We start from the raw sequence: 19,223 nt of genomic DNA, 5'->3' as shown, positions 1-19,223 counted from the left end.
CATGTTTGATTTATTTCCTTCCATATTTGCACACAAAAGTTCCAATTTTTTTTAATGTGCTGTGGCTTTTCTGTGTCGGCCATATCTAGTAGCGAATTCCCTCACTTAAAATTTAATTCTTAGCAGCTTAACTTTTTACAAAAGCATCGAAAGAACGCAATTCTAATTGGACGTTTTTCAATTGAATAAATTTTAAACAATCCACCGCTCATTCGCCACTGGTTTGCAACCGTTCGCGTGCAAATCGACTCTAAAAAAATTTGAAATGTTCAGATAAGAATTGGATTTCCATTTCACAAAGGACTTGCAAAGAAGGTTTACTTGTTAAATTTCAATTCTAAATTTACACTATTAAAGGCAGGAATCAGTGATCGAAACATTTCCGCATTTCTTTTTTCCAGCGACATTAACAATGAGTGACTTTGTCAAGTGATCATTGTCTGTTTTTCGTAAAATGGACTCTGTTCTTGTCTTTGAGACGAGAGAGTGGTGTTGCTGTATTCTTGACGAATTTCCAACGGCCATGCTTGTTTTGGCTAATCTCTTTCTTTTGGCTAACCAGAGCACAAACCTGGATCAATGGCAAATTAAACCTACTTCATATTTATATAATGAAGTCAACTTCGCTTATCACTGCGCTAAAATAAGCTCGTTTGATGAGTTTTTAGTTCTTAAAAGTGCTCGCGTCGTGATTATGTAAGAATGGATGCGATGATACTAAAAGGAACGAACAAAGAAACGACCACTGGATTCCATAGTATCAAAAGAGCTTTTGGAGGCATTTTGCAATAATTACTGTGAATTTGTAAGCAAAATATCCAGCTTAAAAACAGGTGTATTGTCTTCGCAGTTGTTTGTATTTCATACCCGATCAAATTTGTTCACGACCTAGTGCTTTTAATTTACAACCCTAACAAAAATAGACCGAAATGTATTCGGCGTTGGAACTCTTGATCTGAAGTTAGTTCAAAGCGAAAGGGTTCCCATTTGACCGCAGTGCTCAAGTGATTTCCTCTCGGGTTTTTTTTTTTTTTTTTTACTCATTTTCCGATTTTTCAAAAGAAGACAGAGAGAGGTTGTTTTTATATTTGAGTTGAAACGCGTGAAATATTTATGAGCTGTGAGACTATTTTCTCGTTATCTGGCGCAACTTTTATTGTGAGTTGCGGTGACTGTTGCGGAGTTTCTCCACTGATGACAACCAAATAACACAAGCGCCATCTGCCCTTGAATGGAACTTGCTTTAAATTTTAATTCGCCATTCAAAAAGATCGACCCTCGCTGTTTATATGCGCGTAGATTTACCAACCAGGTCATATGGCTGGGAAAAGATTGATGGCACGTCTATAATCAAAGGAAACAGGTACGGCAACCCATTTTTATTCACTTGGTGACACATTTTCACCTTGTTTTACTGATATGAAACCCCGCGAATTCACCCTTTTCAATGACATAAGAGCTTTCGTTGCGGCAATTTCAACTGCCAACATTCCCATCATTTCCACAATACCGAGTTTCTGATTGAAGTCTTTTCTGCCCTTTTGACATTATGTTTGAGATTTTTGCGCCTTAGTTTAAAGTACGGTGCGTTGTAAGCAACTCCGGCAGTTGTGGCGTATGTAGTGAAACCTTGAACAGGACTGCTGCATTTGAAATGCATATTAAAACAGCTGCACAGGACAATTTGTTCTAATCATATATGCAGTGTTACTGAGGTTAAAATTGCCACAAACATGTATACTGCTTCACGTTATTAAACTATACATGTTAAATAAGCTGGGTTTCTGCGCAAGATATCGCAGAAGGAAATATTTCACAGAATAACTTGTCGAAGTAATCGTCACTAAAATACGAGAAGACAAAGATTTGCGAGAAGAGTTTTGATAGGTTACAACAAGAGAATTTTGTGCCTCTGCGAAAAAGTTGCTTTTCCATTGTTCAACCGTTTTGATTACATGAGGCTTCGGGGTAAATATTTATTTTAATGGCAGGGTTTGCCACCTTGCTTTTTTCTTGTTCAGGCGCGTGCGGTCTTAAGGTAAATAACGAAACTTGGAAGGAATTGACACGATCTTTTTCATTAATGTAAATCCGTCTTTGCAATGGTTTACAAGATCGATTAAATTTAGAAACTCTGTTTATGACAACGGTAAATCTATTCGCAGGATCTCCATAGTTTTCTTCTTCAAATTTTATCAATTGATTCATTTTCTCAGGAAATAAAAATAATTGGTTGGCGTAAGTTAAAAAGTGTGTGAACTTTCAGAACCAAAGTAATTAAAAATGTGGTTGAAGGTCTTTTTAATTATTTCAGTTACAAACATCCAAACAGAATTTCTGTGCTTCACATCACTGCGTTTTAAATGGGGAATAGCGAATTTTAACTGACAGAAATCTTGACGAAGAAAACGCTAATCTCGTTTTATGGACTGTGTACTTTGATTATTTGAAAAAGAATATTGGAATAGACGAACTATACCGCAATTTAATGAAATAATAATTCATATAAGTTGGGTTTTCGATTTCAAGAGCTTTGGAAGTTTGATATTCAAAATATCATGCATTGATTTCAGTGTGTTTTATCAACGACAAAAAACTTCGTCGTGTTAATCATGCATTTTTCATTGAAACAGGTTTTCTCGAAAAAGAAATTTTTGGCAAAATGTTTCCCAAGAACATCGAGGTTAATTTATTTGTGTGGCTCTTTTCATTTGCCAAATAAGCCATCTTTTTTTCTAACACAAGGTTATATAACTTATAATAATACTGAGACTGTTTCAGGGGAAAAAAAAGTTACATGAACGATTAAGAGATTCTAAAACTATAAACAAAAGAAACCTTTCGACTTTCTGCCGCCTACAAATGGCAACAGTTTAAGTTGATTTTTAAAAATAATCTTTTACCTTCTATGAAAGTCTATTTAGTCTTTAAACAAACATTACTTCGAAAACGAACTCATTTTCATCGGTAGTAAAAGTAGAAAATACAGTAGTTGTTTCTTGCTTGCTGGTTTTAATTAAGCTCGTAGTCTCTGTATGTTGTGAGTGTTAATTGAAAGGGTCCTTAAAAGACATTCGCGCGCCTCAGTAAGCGACGTACTACTTCAATAGCGAACTTATGACTACGAGAATTGGGTAACAACTTTTCAAAACTAGTGCTTTTTTCGATTTTCACTCGTTTCACACCAGTATCGATAGTCTCCTGTTCAACTCAGTTCAGGTCAACTTAACTCAACAGGGACGAGTTAGGAATCTGGACTGGAAGTCGAAAGTCGTATTCGGCCTCGTATTCCCGGTAATAAAACGCGCGCAAAGACGAGATCAGAATCCTAAATTCTCCTCGCATTTTAACTGCACTGTCAAGCATAAGTGTGATGAGAATACCAAATATCATCTGATGAAGATTGTTGCTTTGATTTAAATGTCAGTTGGTACAGTGAATCAATATAGTGACCACTTTTAAGCCGGTGCATATTTGTAAGGAAACCGTTTAATTTCCTTCGTCTACGATCGAGCAGTTAGAGATAACATTTCGGTCATCAATTGTTATCATGTTGAAGTAAAGATAATTTAGTAGCATCTGCATCTTAAATCTTAATGCCTATCCACTGAATAGAAATTTATCCGGTGGAAAGGTTTTTATCTACTGATTCTTTGAATAACCCAGGACCAGATGTTTGGAGTATTGTTGCTTTGTCAGATTCCGAAAATGTTCTTCGTCAATTCCAAGCTCCATAAACAGTTGCTCTGATTAATTCTCGCGGTGGAAACTCTATACTGAGTAGTGGTGGAAACTGTACGTTGTAACTGATATAATTTCTAGGCCTGATGTTGACTCGGCAATGCAAGCATGAGGTGATCAAAGAGGTTTCTTCCTTAAGCTTGCTCTTTCGTTTGCAGTGTTTATATCGATTTATTGTACCTGCACATAGTACTTGGGTCGCTTTGAAAATAAGGTTTCTTTTTTATGAAACAAATTTTTAGCCCGAGGTAAATTCAGGCTATATGATGACTGTGAAAACTATCACGGACTGAAATAATCTTAATCTCCATATGTCCATAATTCCACTTCAGTAAATACTGCGCTGGAGTTAGAATCTTCTTAACAATTAAAATAAGAAAGTAACGTCAGGTTTTGTATACAGGGCACTCGTTTTGAGTGATATAACAAAGTGATGCAAAAATTAGAGTGCATCAGAGTATGGAAGAACGGACTTGCGTGCACTATTTTAGGTTTCGTCCACACTACACCGGAGAAATTTGAAAAAGCAGCTTTATTTCTACAGATTGTGCCTACTGTTTACACTAATCCGTCACGGAAACGGAGCTTTCGAAGACGCTCTTCTTCTTCTTCGCGGCAATTTGAAAACGCCAGCCTTTGCCCGGCTTTTCGTGTTGACGGAAAAAATTTCAAAAACGGAGCTTTTTGAAAATGATTTAGTCACGATAATCATGTGATTGCCCTAGTTTTCCTCAAACACAAATTCAAAATGACCGGTGATGGTTGAGTTTTCAAATTCCTCCGGCGTAGTTTGGACGGAAAAAATTTGATGCGCTTTCAAAGTGAAACCGCTGTTTTCAAATCTTTCTACGTGGTGTGGACGTTGCCTAAGCATGTTGAATGCATGTTGAATATAAGCTCGATGTAACGGTTTAAAATGGTAGCAAAACGCAGAGGAATGTGAAAAATCCACGAAAGTGGAAGAAAGTTCCGAATCGTGCAAGATCGTTTTGTGTTGCTGCACTCATTGTACAAAAATTTGCGGTTCATACGAAACTCATTAATCCTCCTTGTTTACTATTTCGTTACGGCTTCATAAATCAATAAATCTATGTATTTTTTTTGTCCTTAGCTCGGAGGTCACTAATTAATAAATAAAGCCCAAGCAATTACCGAAATGTAGAGTATAGATAATTTTAAATTACGTTTGGACGTAAGGTGCAAACCTATCAAATTTTAATTTACTTTAAACAAGGATGTGTTCGTGTTTGCTCTTTGTTAACACCTTATATAGAATGCTGTACAGTGTTAATGAACGCTATACAATCAGTGTTTGTCTGTTAAATTATTTAAACCTTCTTCATCGGCCGAACACACTTCAGAAACCCGTTCTATGTTTATCGGCCACTGGAAAATAAATTGAAGCCCTCTCACAACGAAAAGTTAATTCGTTAAATCGTTTTGAAAGAGTGGTCCATGGTTGTCGCACAACTTGCACAAACTGTATTTATGAACAACTCCTTCCATTTGAATAATTTTAAATCAAGGCTTACATGGACTGTTTCAAACGACTGAGAAAAAGTGCGCAATCTGATTGGCTGTCTATTGTACAGTGTCAATATCATGTAGAAATAGCGTAGACTGCCGCTTATAAGCCCCCTCGCTTATAAGCTCGCCCCGGTTATAGGCCGATCTACAGGTAAACCAAAAAATACATCCAGTTATAAGCCTCCGCCCCCCTTCCCCCCCCCCCCTCCTCCCGATATATAGGCCTCCTCTAGCTTTCCTTGTTTTGAATTAGCTTTGTTATATTTTAAAGCTCTGTTGAAAACCACCAGATAGAAATCTATTTCGATCAAGTTCTTTTTTTTATTCCGGTGATAAGTCCCCTCGGCTATAAGCCCCTCTGTTTATAAGCCCATCGAAAAACCCTTACGAAGTTGTAAAAGCCCAGGGCTTATAAGCGACAGTTTAAGGTATGACCAATCTTGGTTTTTATCTTGTACGTAAATTGTTACCTTTTTTCGACTGACTATTTCAACAGAAGTTAGTAAATTGTAAGTTGCACGCGCGTTTTTTTATTGGATTCAACTCCTTATGACTGCTGGGAGTAGTAGAGAAAACCGCCTGCTTCGGGTCGGGTTTTCTAATTTTGCTTTCCTATGCTCCATTCACTTCGTTTTTTTTTTTTCACCCGACCGTTCCTTTCGCGTGTTTTCCAGATAGATAACCTTGTGACCCTTTCATGTAAGTCAGTTGACAAAGCGACAAAACCAATTCGAAACACTTCAATCAGGTGCCGGTTTAGAGTTAGGGATTATATTCTTGTTTTGTGTCGGCGGCTTGCAGTTAATCAACCGCCGTTATGGACTTGAAAGCAGCTGACTTTTCGAGCGTTTACAATCAAGCCAGGACAACCCACACATTGATTTGTGTACCACTATAACCACCATGTTTATTTTCACAATTTGATGCAAATTGAGCGCGTAAGTTCTGGGGGGAGGTGGGGTGGGTGGGCGTATAAATTAAAATCGTGCATTTCAACTGGTTTCGTATTATTTCTGTTAAATTTCCCTTAGCCGTGTTATTCTTTTAGTATTTTGTTACAAAATATTCTAAATTTTAGGAAATGTCGTTGTATTAAAAATACAACGATGGCATCGAGATTATTGAAATTGCAGGGTGAAACGAAACATTATTGTTTAACTGCAAGTTGTGTTCCTGAAAGTATGCTAAATTATCTTAAGTAATTTCACATTGATTTCCTTTCGTTTCGACATGCTCTGAATAAAAATAATAGCCAAACTCTCGCATGTAAACAAAAACAAAGGTGTGGCTTACTGTGGCCCTTTAAGTGGTTTACTGGTAAAGGTAGTTGTTAGCTATTTGAAACTCACCATGGTGACGAAATCAATATTCTGTCATTAGCTCTCAAAACTGATTTTAGCACAAATGCTTCACTGTATTCGAACGATTTCACGTGTAGGGTATAGAGTGTAAAGTTTTATCCGCCTCAGTAAAAGTTTGTAATCATCTTGTACAGCATGACAAACAGTGCAATCAGCTGCTGAGTAGCTTTCATTTGAATGGTTACGTGTACAAGATGTTCTACTGAGACAAAACCCTTGGGTGTGAGCATCCAAATGAAAGAGTAAGAAAAGTACAGTACTTTCAGGTTGAGGATATTATTTTGTTTGATTTTAATAAGTTACGTACACAAGATAAAATTTTGGCGATCCCTAGTGAAAAAGTAAATGCAATGCTACGTAAAGCTTTCAAGTTTTCCCAGATACATGTATCGCCTATTTCCAATTGAGTTTGGTGGTCGAGCTTGGAACACATTCGTTACATTCCACTCGGCAAAGAGGCATAACTTTTAACAGTTGATATGGGTTCCAGGCTTCAACGGCAAGGTCGAAATAAGCCGAAGGCCGAAACGAGAACCCGTCAATTGTTTGAACTAGAAAAGAAGACAAAAACGCTTAACGCTGGTTCTTGACGGTTTAGGGTAGCATGCTGCAGAAAGAAGCACTCGGAAGCCTGTAGTGTGGAAAGGGTTTTCATAAGCTGTACTCTCACACTAGGTGGTAGTCTTCTATTTGTTTTATAAATTAAGGGCAAGAAAATTGGGCTTGATCATGATTTTACCTGACTTTGTTTACAAAGTCCGAAATAGTGACACGCTAAGCGGCCAATCAGATCGCCGGTAGTCTCATTCTTATTTTATAACTGCACTCAACACTTTTTAAGGCCAGTGTTGTTTCAACATCCAGATTCTCCTCACTTGTCTCCGTACATGTTCTTAGAGTTCTTGTTAAGAGAATTTGACCAAAAATCGTGGGTATATAATCAGATCTTTCCGTTAGAAATTAGATGCAGTGTGAAAAACTTGCATGTTGCCTTCGACCAAATTTCCTTTAGTTTTTCGCAGTGAAAGTAAAAAACACGTGTATTTCATCGTTTTAATTTTGGAATATTTTTCCGTTGATTGGAACCACATAAATTTTTAGTGCAGTTATTTGACGTGATTAAAAGTTATAATCAAGTATATTCTTCGAGCGCTCAGGCCACACAATAACTGTCAGTGAAATCACTGATTTATTCAAAATTTCATTTAAAACGCCATTTCCTTCAAGCAAAACAGTAATTGCGTCGTTTTGTGGTGTTTTAGACAACGCCCGCATTTCCCCAAAGTTGGCGCCAAACGTAAACCAATCCATTAAAATTTGCCTTTTAATTACTTCGTTCGCGGACACCTGTTCAGTTGAGAACAAAACCAGTGAACTTAAATACATGGATTTCCCAAAATATCGGAATTAGCTAGTAAAACGAGGAACACATTCGTACTCAAAGGTTCACAATTCTGATATCAAGGTTTCAGTGAAGCGACCAAAACGATTAAGGATTTGAAGCGACTTTTTATTTTTGCGAAATTCACGTCGCTTGGCGAACCGTCTTGTAGAAAAGATCGACAATCTTGTTAAGGATCGATCGACGTCATCGCGGCCAGGGAATTCAAAACAATCCCATATGCGAGAGTAAGATGTTTAAAAATGAATACTGCACACACGGCATATTTCCCTCTCGCGCCCTTGTAAGGCAAAAATTTGTGTTTTAGCTATGTGTTTGTTCGCATTTTTGTTCTCGTTTGGACGCTAATAGGTGGTCAAAACTCAGGAGAATCAAGGACAAGAACAGTAACTCACATTTGCAAGGGAAATCAGTGTGAAGAATTTACAGACAGTGAGTAGCCACGAAGAAATCTCGTTGTCTTTTCCAATCTTTCTCTTGGTTTTTCATTTTCTTTGACGCGTTTTACCTTTTACCACAGTTCTTTTTCGAGTTTAGGGCGTTTCGATTGAAAATACCAATTTAAGTGTAAATTGTCCTCGAAGACCCCCGTCGACATGCAATTTGAAACAGGAAATAGTCCTGGCTTAAGGAAAAACTATCTATTAATTACACATTTTTGAGAAGAAAAGGCACACCTCGCTAACCTTAATGAATGTATATTTCTGAACTCCAAACTTCGTTTTGTGAAACGTGTTTTGTTTCAATTTCATTCAAGAACATTACCATATCACTGACAACAGTAAAATAATCGATGTTCTTTCTCTTTTCAGTCTTCAATGAGGAACTAAAGAAGCCTCGAGAAGTTTAGACACAGGACTGGAAAACTTTTGGACGTGAATAAGTCAAGGAGAGTGCCTGAATATCGCAATTGTTTTAAACAATATGAAAGGGTAGAAACAAGAGTTTGATTTGGTTGAAGCTTTCGTTTGTAACATTCTCGAATGGCCATTCGACTTCAACCATTAAGAGGTCAAAAAGAAAGTCTGGAAAGGTATGTTGGAGTGGCGTTTACAACGACAGCAGTCTTTTCAGTGTCACGTATTTAACAGACGTTTGGGAAATTAAAAAGTTCGTATTTCCTCAAGCCAAGGCCAAGGAAATTAATTATTTTCAAGTCGTGTAATTCAAATATATTGAAACCAGTGTCGTGCTGTGAGTTTTGAATAATTTAAAGAGTTTGTTTTCAATTTCGGTTTAATCAGAGCAAAGACTTAGAAAAAGGCTTGTTCCTGGGGGATTTGCGAAAAGCTGGACCTTTATGACGAATGTTTGAAAAAGCTACTGAAAGCTGTGTCCAACAAAACACTGAACTCTATGGATGATCTGCAAACAGGAAATTACGTGTAAACGCCTCCTAAAGAAAGTTGGAAAGTTAACAAATTACAATAAGTGTCTTAAACAGAGGAAAACCACGTTGTAAAACAAGGGTGAATTTTTCTGGTCGGTTTTTACCTCAGCCCTATGGCAATGGCTGTCGCCACAGCAGTTACCCTTAGTTACCGCCGGTCGCGCACCACGTCACGTGACTGGTCAATTTCAAACTCGGTACCAGTCGTGATCGACAAATTGGCGGAGCCAGTCGTCATCAACATTGGCGGGAAAAAATACGAGACTTTCGAGCACACGTTGAACCAGTTTCCCAACACGCTGTTGGGAAATCCCGAAAAGCGAAAGCGGTACTTTGACGACAAAAACAACGAGTATTTCTTCGATCGACATCGGAGTTCGTTTACCGCCATCTTGTATTATTATCAATCAGGCGGACTTCTTGAGAGGCCTCTACATGTACCCAATGAAATTTTCCTCGAGGAGTTGAACTTCTTTCAGTTGACCGACGAAATACAGAAAGAAAATGAAGAGGCCGCCTGCGAAGAGGAAGAGAATGGAGATGGGGAGGTGGAAGAAGAGGAACTTCCCGAGAACAAGACCTTGCGAGCAATTTGGATGTTGTTCGAACACCCAAGCTCTTCACCTCAGGCCAAAGCCTTGGCGATATTCTCGCTTGTGATTATCATGATTTCTATTGTGATTTTCTGTGTGGAAACAATGCCCGTGTTGGACGATTCTGTTCCCGAAAAGAGGAACAGCAACGGGACAGTAACGCAGCCTGCAGAACGCGGCAAAAACAAACGTATTTTCTTCATTATGAACGCGATTTGCAGCTCGTGGTTCACTTTCGAGTATGTGATCCGCTTGATCGCCTCGCCCAATAAGATTAGTTTCCTCAAAGGGGTGCTAAACATCCTAGATCTGCTTTCCATTCTCCCTTTTTACGTGACTCTCACGGTCCCTGAGGAGTCCGCGGGGAGCATCGATATCCTTCGAGTCATGAGGGTAATTCGAGTGTGTCGGATCTTCAAGCTCACTCGCCACTCCAAGGGCTTGCACGTTCTGGGGAAGACGTTGTACGCCAGCGTCAATGAGCTGATCATGTTAATGCTCTTTTTGGTTATCGGAGTCGTGCTGTTTGCCAGCGCCGCGTATTACGCCGAAGAGGAATCAAATCCCAAGTTTTCCAGCATTCCTGCTGCCTTCTGGTGGGCAGTTGTCACCATGACAACGGTGGGGTATGGTGATGTAGCGCCCGAGACCACACCAGGTAAGTTATGTTTTCTTAACCTCCTTCTCGGGAAATGTTCAAGTACTTTTCCATCCAACTCCTTTTGATTTTGTAGAGCCAACACTTTTCTGATTAAATTTAGGGCCTGTTTACCCGTCTATCCGGGAAACCCTAGCTGCTATGTAATCCTTCTCTCCTTGTAAACAGGCCCTTAGGGTAAATAGTTTCGTTCTGGAAAATCTCGTCTGGGCCTCGCTAGTCTTAGTGAAATCTAAAAAGTCCTAAAAAAGCCAGAATTTTAAAAGACAAGTTATCATATCCTTCCTAGACTCAACAAGCGTGCTAAAATTGGTCAAATTCTAAACAAATCCACAGGTAAATCTGCATTACTCTCCTTCACAGATCAGGCCTAGTTCGGACTCGGTATTATCGGCTGTAGTTTTAGCTGACGATTTTTTTATCGTATTGAAATAAAGATTATGTACATATGTATGTATGCTTGTTTAGCCTAGACTCCGCCGTATTCTCGCGCTCGGAAATTAGCTAAGCGTCGGTTCTTCCAAACCTTTTGTAATAATAACAAAAGAGCCTGAGAGCCACAGACAATTGAAATAACCATAAAAGGAAAGTGATGCCGCGCTATTGTCTACCCAAAATTCAAACCCAAAGTCTTTATGTGGTTTTAATCTGTGACGTCACCGAATAGCATTGAACGTGTAAGCCGAGCAAATAGCGCCAGATCCCATATGGCTGCTTAGAGTGAAGTTAGGACATCTTTGACTCAGCTTACAGCTACAAATTTCTCTTAGGAAGTTTTCGTTCAGACACGACTGTTAAAAAGATTGAGGTTTATGAGTTCTCTGGCCAGCTTCCGCCCCAGGCTTCGTGCGGACGAAACAAGAGATAAGGCCTCAGTATTAGGGCGATCCAGACCTTCGTTTACCTGTTTTTTGTTTGTTTCGCAGGTAAATTAGTCGGAGCGTTGTGTGCACTATCGGGAGTACTCGCCATTGCTCTTCCGGTACCAGTCATCGTCTCCAACTTTGAGTTCTACTATAAAGAGGAACTAAGCAAAAGAGAAAAAGCGGAGACGATATCCTACCGAAATCTCAATAACCTTATACTAAAGTCCCCGCTGCTAGAACCCAAACTTATGGTTGCAACGGATTCGCCGGTGCGCACCGCCAAACTAGACCTTCCTACTGGTCAGTATTCAAGCCCTATTGTGGCGCATCGAATAACTAACGGTGCTATGAAGTTTGGACACGACCCTATTATTGAAACTGAAGAGCTCAGTCACTCGAGCGGCGGTAGCTCCAAACCTTCAACGCCTAAAGCCCGACGGAAACAGCATCTTCCTCCAGCCCCTCCTACTTCGGAAACGATCTTGTAAACCTGCCAATGTGTTCCGACGCCTTTCGATGGTGAAAAGCTCTTATTGGATATGGCATACTAAGGCTGGCTCGCCTGTAATGAGGCATTAATATGAGGCATGCATGAACTAGGAGAGAGGTCGTAGTGCCGGGTAGCTAGAGGGAAAGAACTCAGTGCAATACGTTGCTCCTCTACTTGGTTGTTGTTGTTGTTTTTTTTTAAATGAAGAGGGTGACCATTTTCGCTGACATTATTTTAAACATTTGGCATTAAGGGAGCAAGTTAGCGCATAATATTGTCAGGAACTTCAGCGCTTGATGAACTAAATATGCCATTTTGCCCTTCTGCCAGTTTACTCTTTAAGGCGTAACGCTCGGCTAACCGGATGAAAACCAGTTAGTGAAGTGCGTCTTCGCGGATTTAATGGCAAGTAGCAGCATCTTTTGGAGAGTCTCATTGCCAGCAGAAAGACTGAGGAATGATCAGTTGTGTGAAAACAGAATGCTTGTTAACTCTGCTCTTTTAGTCGGTGACAAAACGTACCGTGTCATTGATCGTCGATCGCGAAAGATTGAATTGGTTGGTGTTGTTCAGAATCGCCAAACCCTCGAAAAAGTATCTGAACAATTGCCGATTGTTATTGGCCAATCACGCTGTGACACGAAAACGTTAGAGAGCGCAGAAATCTGTCGTGGCAACGTTGGATCATAAGGGTTACGTCGGCCAGATTTGTAAGACAGAAGTCAATTTTCTTGGATAGTTCGTGAGCCTCGACAAAACGATCAAACATTTCTAGCCAACGTCATCTTGGATCAATCGTTTCTGACGCAAAACGTTGCAAAAAAAGGTTTGACCAAGGGTGGCTAAACGATCAAGGTGATGTTGCATCCATGAAAATATTTGATCGGTTAGCCCTGACAGTAGAGAAATGGTAACACGAATTACTACCTGAAAGAGGGCGTCATTAGGAGCGCATATCTTAGGAGTGCACGAGAGACGGAATTAGGAATGTCAAGGAACAAATTATATCGAGTCTATTTCTAGCTCGTGTTTTCAAGCTGAGACTATAGATGTGTGAAAAACATTTAGGTGCAAAAGGTGATCAATAGTGACCATGTAAAATTCAAGAAGCCGGTAATTCCAGTGTTTTGCTACCAAGCCTATTTATGCGTGTAAGGTAAAGTCTCTAAAAATCGAACAAGCTCAAATTTCGATCTTTCACACGGGTTAAATAGGTGGAGTCTACGGAGTGATGAAATCCTGTTTGCTCACCAGTAAACAGTAAAGAACGTTTTTTTTGCGTTACTCAGCTGAACCAGTAAGCGCGTAACCGTGCAATGACTGATCATCTTTGATCACGTCTTGCTGGTGATTGATGTGATTGGTCATTGGTTTGATACAGATGACGCGTCATCACCCCACGCGACTTACGCTTGAGATGTACAAGAAGAATTCTTTGCTCATATACTTCTGTTTTTAAGACACAGAATATCATCAAGGCCTGGAGAAAACAAATTATCTTTGGTGCCCATTTCTCACTTGAAAACGTTATAGTTGGTCTCCTCTGCTGGGTTTTACGATTGAGACTCGGAAAAAGTAAACTACTTCACTCACGAGAAGAGAAAAATTTAGCGGATGGAAATGCTATTCAAAGTAGCCTGAATTTTTCTACTTTTTTCAATTACAAAATATAAAACACTCTGCCAAAGTTATTTCCTCAGCGATCGCTGGCGCGATCCGTTGATTCTGGAGAATTGACCTCCACGAAAATCTTAAAGTATTTCCTTTGCCTTTGTGGCGTCGTAAACTTCGAAAAGAGGAACAGATTGACTTATTTAAAAGGTAAAAAATATATTGGGCTAAAGTTTTTGTATTGAAGTCAGGACCAGTATAAAATACAAACGGGAGAGAGCTCGCTTTCGTTTGTTTACAGCTCTTTTCTCTCGACAATTTTGAATTGTAAGGACTGCCCGTAATTGAGCCCCAGTTCAACTGTAGCGCGGTAGTGTCGCAGCTAAATCGGTGTATTTCATCGAGCCCCTCGCGAATAGGCCCTATCCGAATCACCTTTAGCCCTCTTTCTCAAACCAAGTCTTGGTTTCCATCTTTTCATATGAAAATGAGATTTCTTTCACATGCAAATTAAACTTATTTTCATATGAATGGTTCTTCACCAGGCCTCGCTTTGATAGAGAGGCTTAGGGCAACTCGGAGATGGGCTATTGTTCTAGTGCAAAGATTCGTATAGTTTCTTCCCTTCAGTATTTTGTTCTGGGAAATAACACTCTAAGCTTGGCGCTATTCGATGTCGAGTGGTCGAAACGGCAAGCGATTAAGTTTGGACGGGGTTCTATAATATTTAAGAAAGAGAATAATTAATAAGAAAATAATAAATAGTAGACAAAAGCCGCGTTCTGTGTTTAAGAAGCGTCGAGATGTTACAAGAACAGCAAACAACACAAATTGCATGTTTTTAGCTTTAAACGAAAACCAGAGTGGTGAAATAAAATGAAATAAGAGTAGTTTGACTTGCAGTTTTATAGTTGAGCATTAAGAAAGTTTATTGACGAAATACACCAGACTAGAACGATAGAAGAAAAAGAAAAAAGAAATACTGTACACCAGACTGCGACTCCCTCATAATCGGAGTTCGCACAGGCAACGCATTGAACTGAGTGGCCTCCTTTGGGATTATACAGGAGTTCATATAAGAAGTATTTGTGTTCAGTCTTTGGACTCAAAGGAACTCAGTCACCTGTATTTAGAGCTATATTTTGGCCACGTATAAAATTACCTTTGAATTGCAGGAAACTTAAAAATAATAGTTTAATAAAATAGGAAAACACCAAAGCGATAATAATAAACCATAAAGGAACAAGGCTGGTTAAGGATAGAGAAGATGGACACGGATTTCAGACGACGAACTTGAAAAATTCAGGCTTAACTTCTCAAGATGGGCAAACCGTGACGTAGCTCCTTTAACTTGCTCAGCCTTAGAAAGACCGCTGACCGACCGCTGGAATCTTTGTCGTTTTATCCCATCTTCAATCAGTGTTCGCATTTCTACCAGAGTGAGATTGATAGAAAAGTAATGTGCATTTTGAAAAAAATATCTAAGGCTTTAGAAAGTGAAATCAAAGAGTGAAAAGAAGACAGCATGATTCCCTTGTGATTCTTTCTGCGCAACTTTCAGTATGTATGTATTTTTTCTGAAATTGTTTAAAAAATCTTAAGTGCTATGCCAACAGACAAATTAGACAAATCAGCTTTGCGTTTAAAGCAGTAAAGCCTGGTAACGGTAGTGAGGACTCCCACAACACAAACATAAACATACGCAGACTATTACCTTACCTTATTTTCGGTTCCTCCATACCTCTGCGATACGTAAAACAAGATGGCGGACGAGTTTATGATTATGGCTTACAGAAAGACCAGAAGGGCGTCTTCACGTGACATAAGCGAAGGCAAAAGCACAAGAATAACATAACCTTTTGTTCTGCTTGTGCTTGTGCTTATGCCTGTGTTGTGCGTGTCCTCACTACCATTTGTTTGTGTTTATACTTATGCTGTGCCGTCCTCACTACAGTTAGGCTTATGTGCTTGTGCTTATGTCGTAGTCTTAAAAGAAAAACATAGTATCGCAGTTTCACTTTAATGACTTTGTAGACAGGATCAGCGATTCCATCAGTGCAGTAAGTTGTAACATTTTTCCGCTCAGCGAAAATGTTTAGGAAGCTGCAAAACAGCCTTTCGTTGTTCCTGGCATCTTCCGTCAGGACAGTCTTTCTTTTTCCAAACAAAACAAGGTACTTTTAAGACATTGAAAAACATATCTCCAACCTGTTGTGCTGTCTCAGTGTTGGCTTGTTTTAAGCATCGATAAAAGGCCGAGTCACAATCACAGTGTGAGACCGTGTAAGGTAAGTTATTCTGCATTCCGCCAATGGAGGCAAAGGCTGGGATGTATTCTTTGCATTGATCGTGAGTACGGCAACATTTGTCAGTCTTAATCATCACTCCCAGATCTTCGTAGTTTTTTGCGTTGTTACCTGCGATCGAAAATTAGAATTGAAACATTAAAGGGGCACTAGCCTGAGTAGACAGTTCAACCTGTATTAAACGGTCACCCTCGGGGAAATGGATAGTGGCCGCTTAATAGTGGCAAAAACAATAGAAAAGCCCTCATCGGGACTTTTATCACGTTACTGGACTCCTAATAGGGGTGGCCATTCAATAGGTGGCCGCTGAATAGGGGTTCGACTGTAACTTCGAAAGATCAAAACCCAAAGACCCGGCCCCTGGGGGCACTCTGTAAATCTTTGGGTAGGGGTGTCTCGCTTGGACACTGAAAACCCTTACCCTTTACTAGACTATGATCAGCTTGATTTTGCAACCCTATTCTAGACTACGTACCAAAACCCCCTACCATATGCCAGACTATCTATTTTCCATGCAGAAACTTTATCACTATCATTGTCCAACATAAGCTGACTACACCGATGCCTTACAAAGTCACTTTCAAGTTTCAATTTCTATTATAGAACCCCGGGGTAAAGAATCCTGCTCTAAACTAAATTATTTCAACACTGGTCACTTTTCCGGTAAATTGTACCCTATTCTAGACTGTCTGTAAACCATACCCCTTCACAGCGGCACATACCCATATATCTTATATATATATGGGAGTACCCCCCAGGCCATAGACGTATTTTCATTGAATGAAACAAAAAGAGAGATATAATGGGGAAGATTGCGAAGTCAAATTGAAAAAATCTGCTGAGTGTAATCAAATTTTGTGACCCTGTCTTTCTTAAAATCAATTACAATTTGAAAACAGACTAAAAATGTATGCAGTCGATGTAAAAGCGTATACGGTCAAGTTGTTTGCCGTAAAAGCTCGTCAGTTCTCATTTTTACTGGAAAGAGACTTTGTAAAATTGAAGTTTCTTGCCTAATAACACGGCAAAACAACTCTGGGCTGGACTGGAACCCAGACCACTCAAGCCAGGGTCCAGTCGGCCAACCATTAGGTCCCAGCTCTTCCAAATAACGCTCACGGTTTTCTGGCGCTCAATATCCTGATGTTCAGAGAACAAATTCTTCTTATTAATCTCTGCAAATTTCTTGCAACAGTAGTCAGGAGAATTTCATTCTACATCAAACCCCGGTTGTTAAACTGGTGGATAAGGCTATTAGCGATAAGATGTTGACAAAACATAATGAGATTTTGCGAAATAACTGAAAATATAGCGAATAAGTGCTCGTGATGAACTTCTCAGTCAGAATACTTGAATACACTGTCCGCATTTGAAATTTTAATTAGTGTTAAATTATAGATTTATGTCGTCTAAACAAGACGCATTACCGTTTTGAGAGATTTCTTTCGAATATGGTAATCTTTTTCTCAGATCTTATAAAGTTGCTGGATGATCACTCAGCAACTAATGCACGAAATATAATGAACCATGTCGAATTTTTTACTATGTTCTTGTCACAACGTGTCTGTTCTGTACTTATATATTTCAGATACATTTACTTACCCATGCCACACCATTTTGTTCCTGGGTAAGTGAAGCCGGACGAAAAACGTTTCTCTCGGCGTGAATTGAAGGAGAAGGAAGAGCCTTGATTTATAAACAACACGAACAACATTGCGTAAAAGGCAGTTTTTAAATTGAACATTTTTGAATTAATGTCCGTAGCTTCTCGGATGGAATTTTAAGTGTTTTGCTGTAAAACGTCCTTCGTCGCTCATGTGTTTATGGGGAAAGTGATGAAATATTGTACCGCAAACTGTAGATAAATTAAAACCCTTTTAAACACATGTTGGAATAAGCATGTTTGTAAACTTAGCTGTTCGCTGAATGAATAAAAAACTAAACAACCTACCCTGAAAAGGCGAAGGTCCAATAACGAATTTTTACACTGTTCGGTAATTCATCATTAAAACTATCAAGAGATTACTGTTTTACTGAGTTTTAAAAACAATTTTCTCACAGGTATGTCTTGTTAAAATCAACTAGAATTTGTTTCAAACAGGAAATTGGATCCATTGCTATAGCAACAAACGTTCTTCGCAAAAATGCGGTTGGCTTTTGTGTCGGAAGAACGTATTCCAATAAGGCACATAGCAAATACGTTTGAGTGTTATTTCAATAAATGAAGCTTATGTTATGGCTGAATTTCTGATCTTCATCACCGTTACGTTTTCAAACTGTCATTTTCTGATTGGAATTTAATTTCGATGACAACCAGCTGGTAAACAAACTCCGGTGACACGCGCTTCGTATAAAGACCATGAATAATAACGATGTCGATCAAGATCATTAGATGAGATGAATATATCTTGTATCTCAGTAACGTGTTTACTGGATATATATGAATTATCACCAATTATTATATAGACACGAGGGTTTTAATTACTGAAAAATAACCGCTCGTAAAATTCATACTGGGGTATTTTCCATAACCTCACTATTGAAAATATTCAGTACTTTCTTACCTTTTCGCTGTTGTTTGTCCAAACAGCTCTAAAATGAAATTCACTTATCAATATATAGATGTTGATGAAATAATGTGATTTTTCTCGTTCCTGAAATTTGATTTCTAATCGGGCGCAGTCAGTGCAGATACTATTTTTCTCTTTCCCATGTAAGGACATCGACGTCTTCATGGTTACGGACATGCATATTTTTTTCTTTCACCATCATAAGGTTTAATTGATTTTTTTAGCACAGAAAATAGCGTTTTCCTGAGAAAAAAACTTACTTAATTTTTCGTTTTGTGGAATTGTTAACTGTTGTCATATCAATTAACACATTTCAATCATAGTCCCGTCTTTAATTAAGGTGACCACTTTTTTCGGTGCTTTTAAAATAAATAAATAAATAAATAAATAAATAAATAAATAAACTGGGATTTCTAAGATTTTGACGTTTCATCAATATCCATGTACTAAACAGAATATTACATGACCGCGCGGGGATACGAATTTTATCTTTTCGTAGCTTCGTAGCTATGGCATCTCTCACTCGTTCGCTGAGCTAACTCGTGATAAAATTCGTATCCCCCGCGCGGTCATGTAATATCCTCTATATCTCTGCGCCGCCGTTTAATATCCTTTATATATCATATCGCAACGCTAGCTCCCAAACAAAAACATTAATTTATTTTGGGGAAACGTTTGTTTGTCAAATTTTATGGCTTATGGTTTTAC

General features: G+C 38.9%; 2 protein-coding genes across 3 annotated transcripts; one reads left to right on the top strand and one right to left on the bottom strand.

Moving 5' to 3' along the window:
* Positions 1-396: 396 nt before the first annotated feature.
* On the top strand, positions 397-12,217 carry LOC145463323 (potassium voltage-gated channel subfamily A member 1-like). Of its 2 annotated transcripts, XM_081447071.1 has the most exons (4): positions 397-1,363; positions 8,383-8,463; positions 8,844-10,672; positions 11,599-12,217. In XM_081447071.1, the coding sequence occupies exons 3-4, from the start codon at positions 9,535-9,537 to the stop codon at positions 12,024-12,026; spliced, it is 1,566 nt and encodes a 521-aa protein (XP_081303197.1). In that variant the 5' UTR covers positions 397-1,363; positions 8,383-8,463; positions 8,844-9,534; the 3' UTR covers positions 12,027-12,217. The 2 variants fall into 2 exon arrangements, with proteins under 2 accessions (XP_081303197.1, XP_081303198.1); XM_081447072.1 differs by lacking the exon at positions 8,383-8,463.
* Positions 12,218-12,298: 81 nt separating this feature from the next.
* LOC145463325 (phospholipase A2 isozymes PA3A/PA3B/PA5-like) lies at positions 12,299-17,755 on the bottom strand. The gene is made up of 2 exons (XM_081447073.1): positions 17,548-17,755; positions 12,299-16,056 (listed from the first exon to the last, which is right to left on the bottom strand). The coding sequence occupies exons 1-2, from the start codon at positions 17,687-17,689 to the stop codon at positions 15,722-15,724; spliced, it is 477 nt and encodes a 158-aa protein (XP_081303199.1). The 5' UTR covers positions 17,690-17,755; the 3' UTR covers positions 12,299-15,721.
* Positions 17,756-19,223: the final 1,468 nt, after the last annotated feature.

The sequence above is a fragment of the Orbicella franksi genome, chromosome 12 (genome assembly GCF_964199315.1).
Source record: "Orbicella franksi chromosome 12, jaOrbFran1.1, whole genome shotgun sequence".
Taxonomy (NCBI): domain Eukaryota; kingdom Metazoa; phylum Cnidaria; class Anthozoa; order Scleractinia; family Merulinidae; genus Orbicella; species Orbicella franksi.
This window is presented reverse-complemented; position numbering and strand designations above follow the sequence as displayed.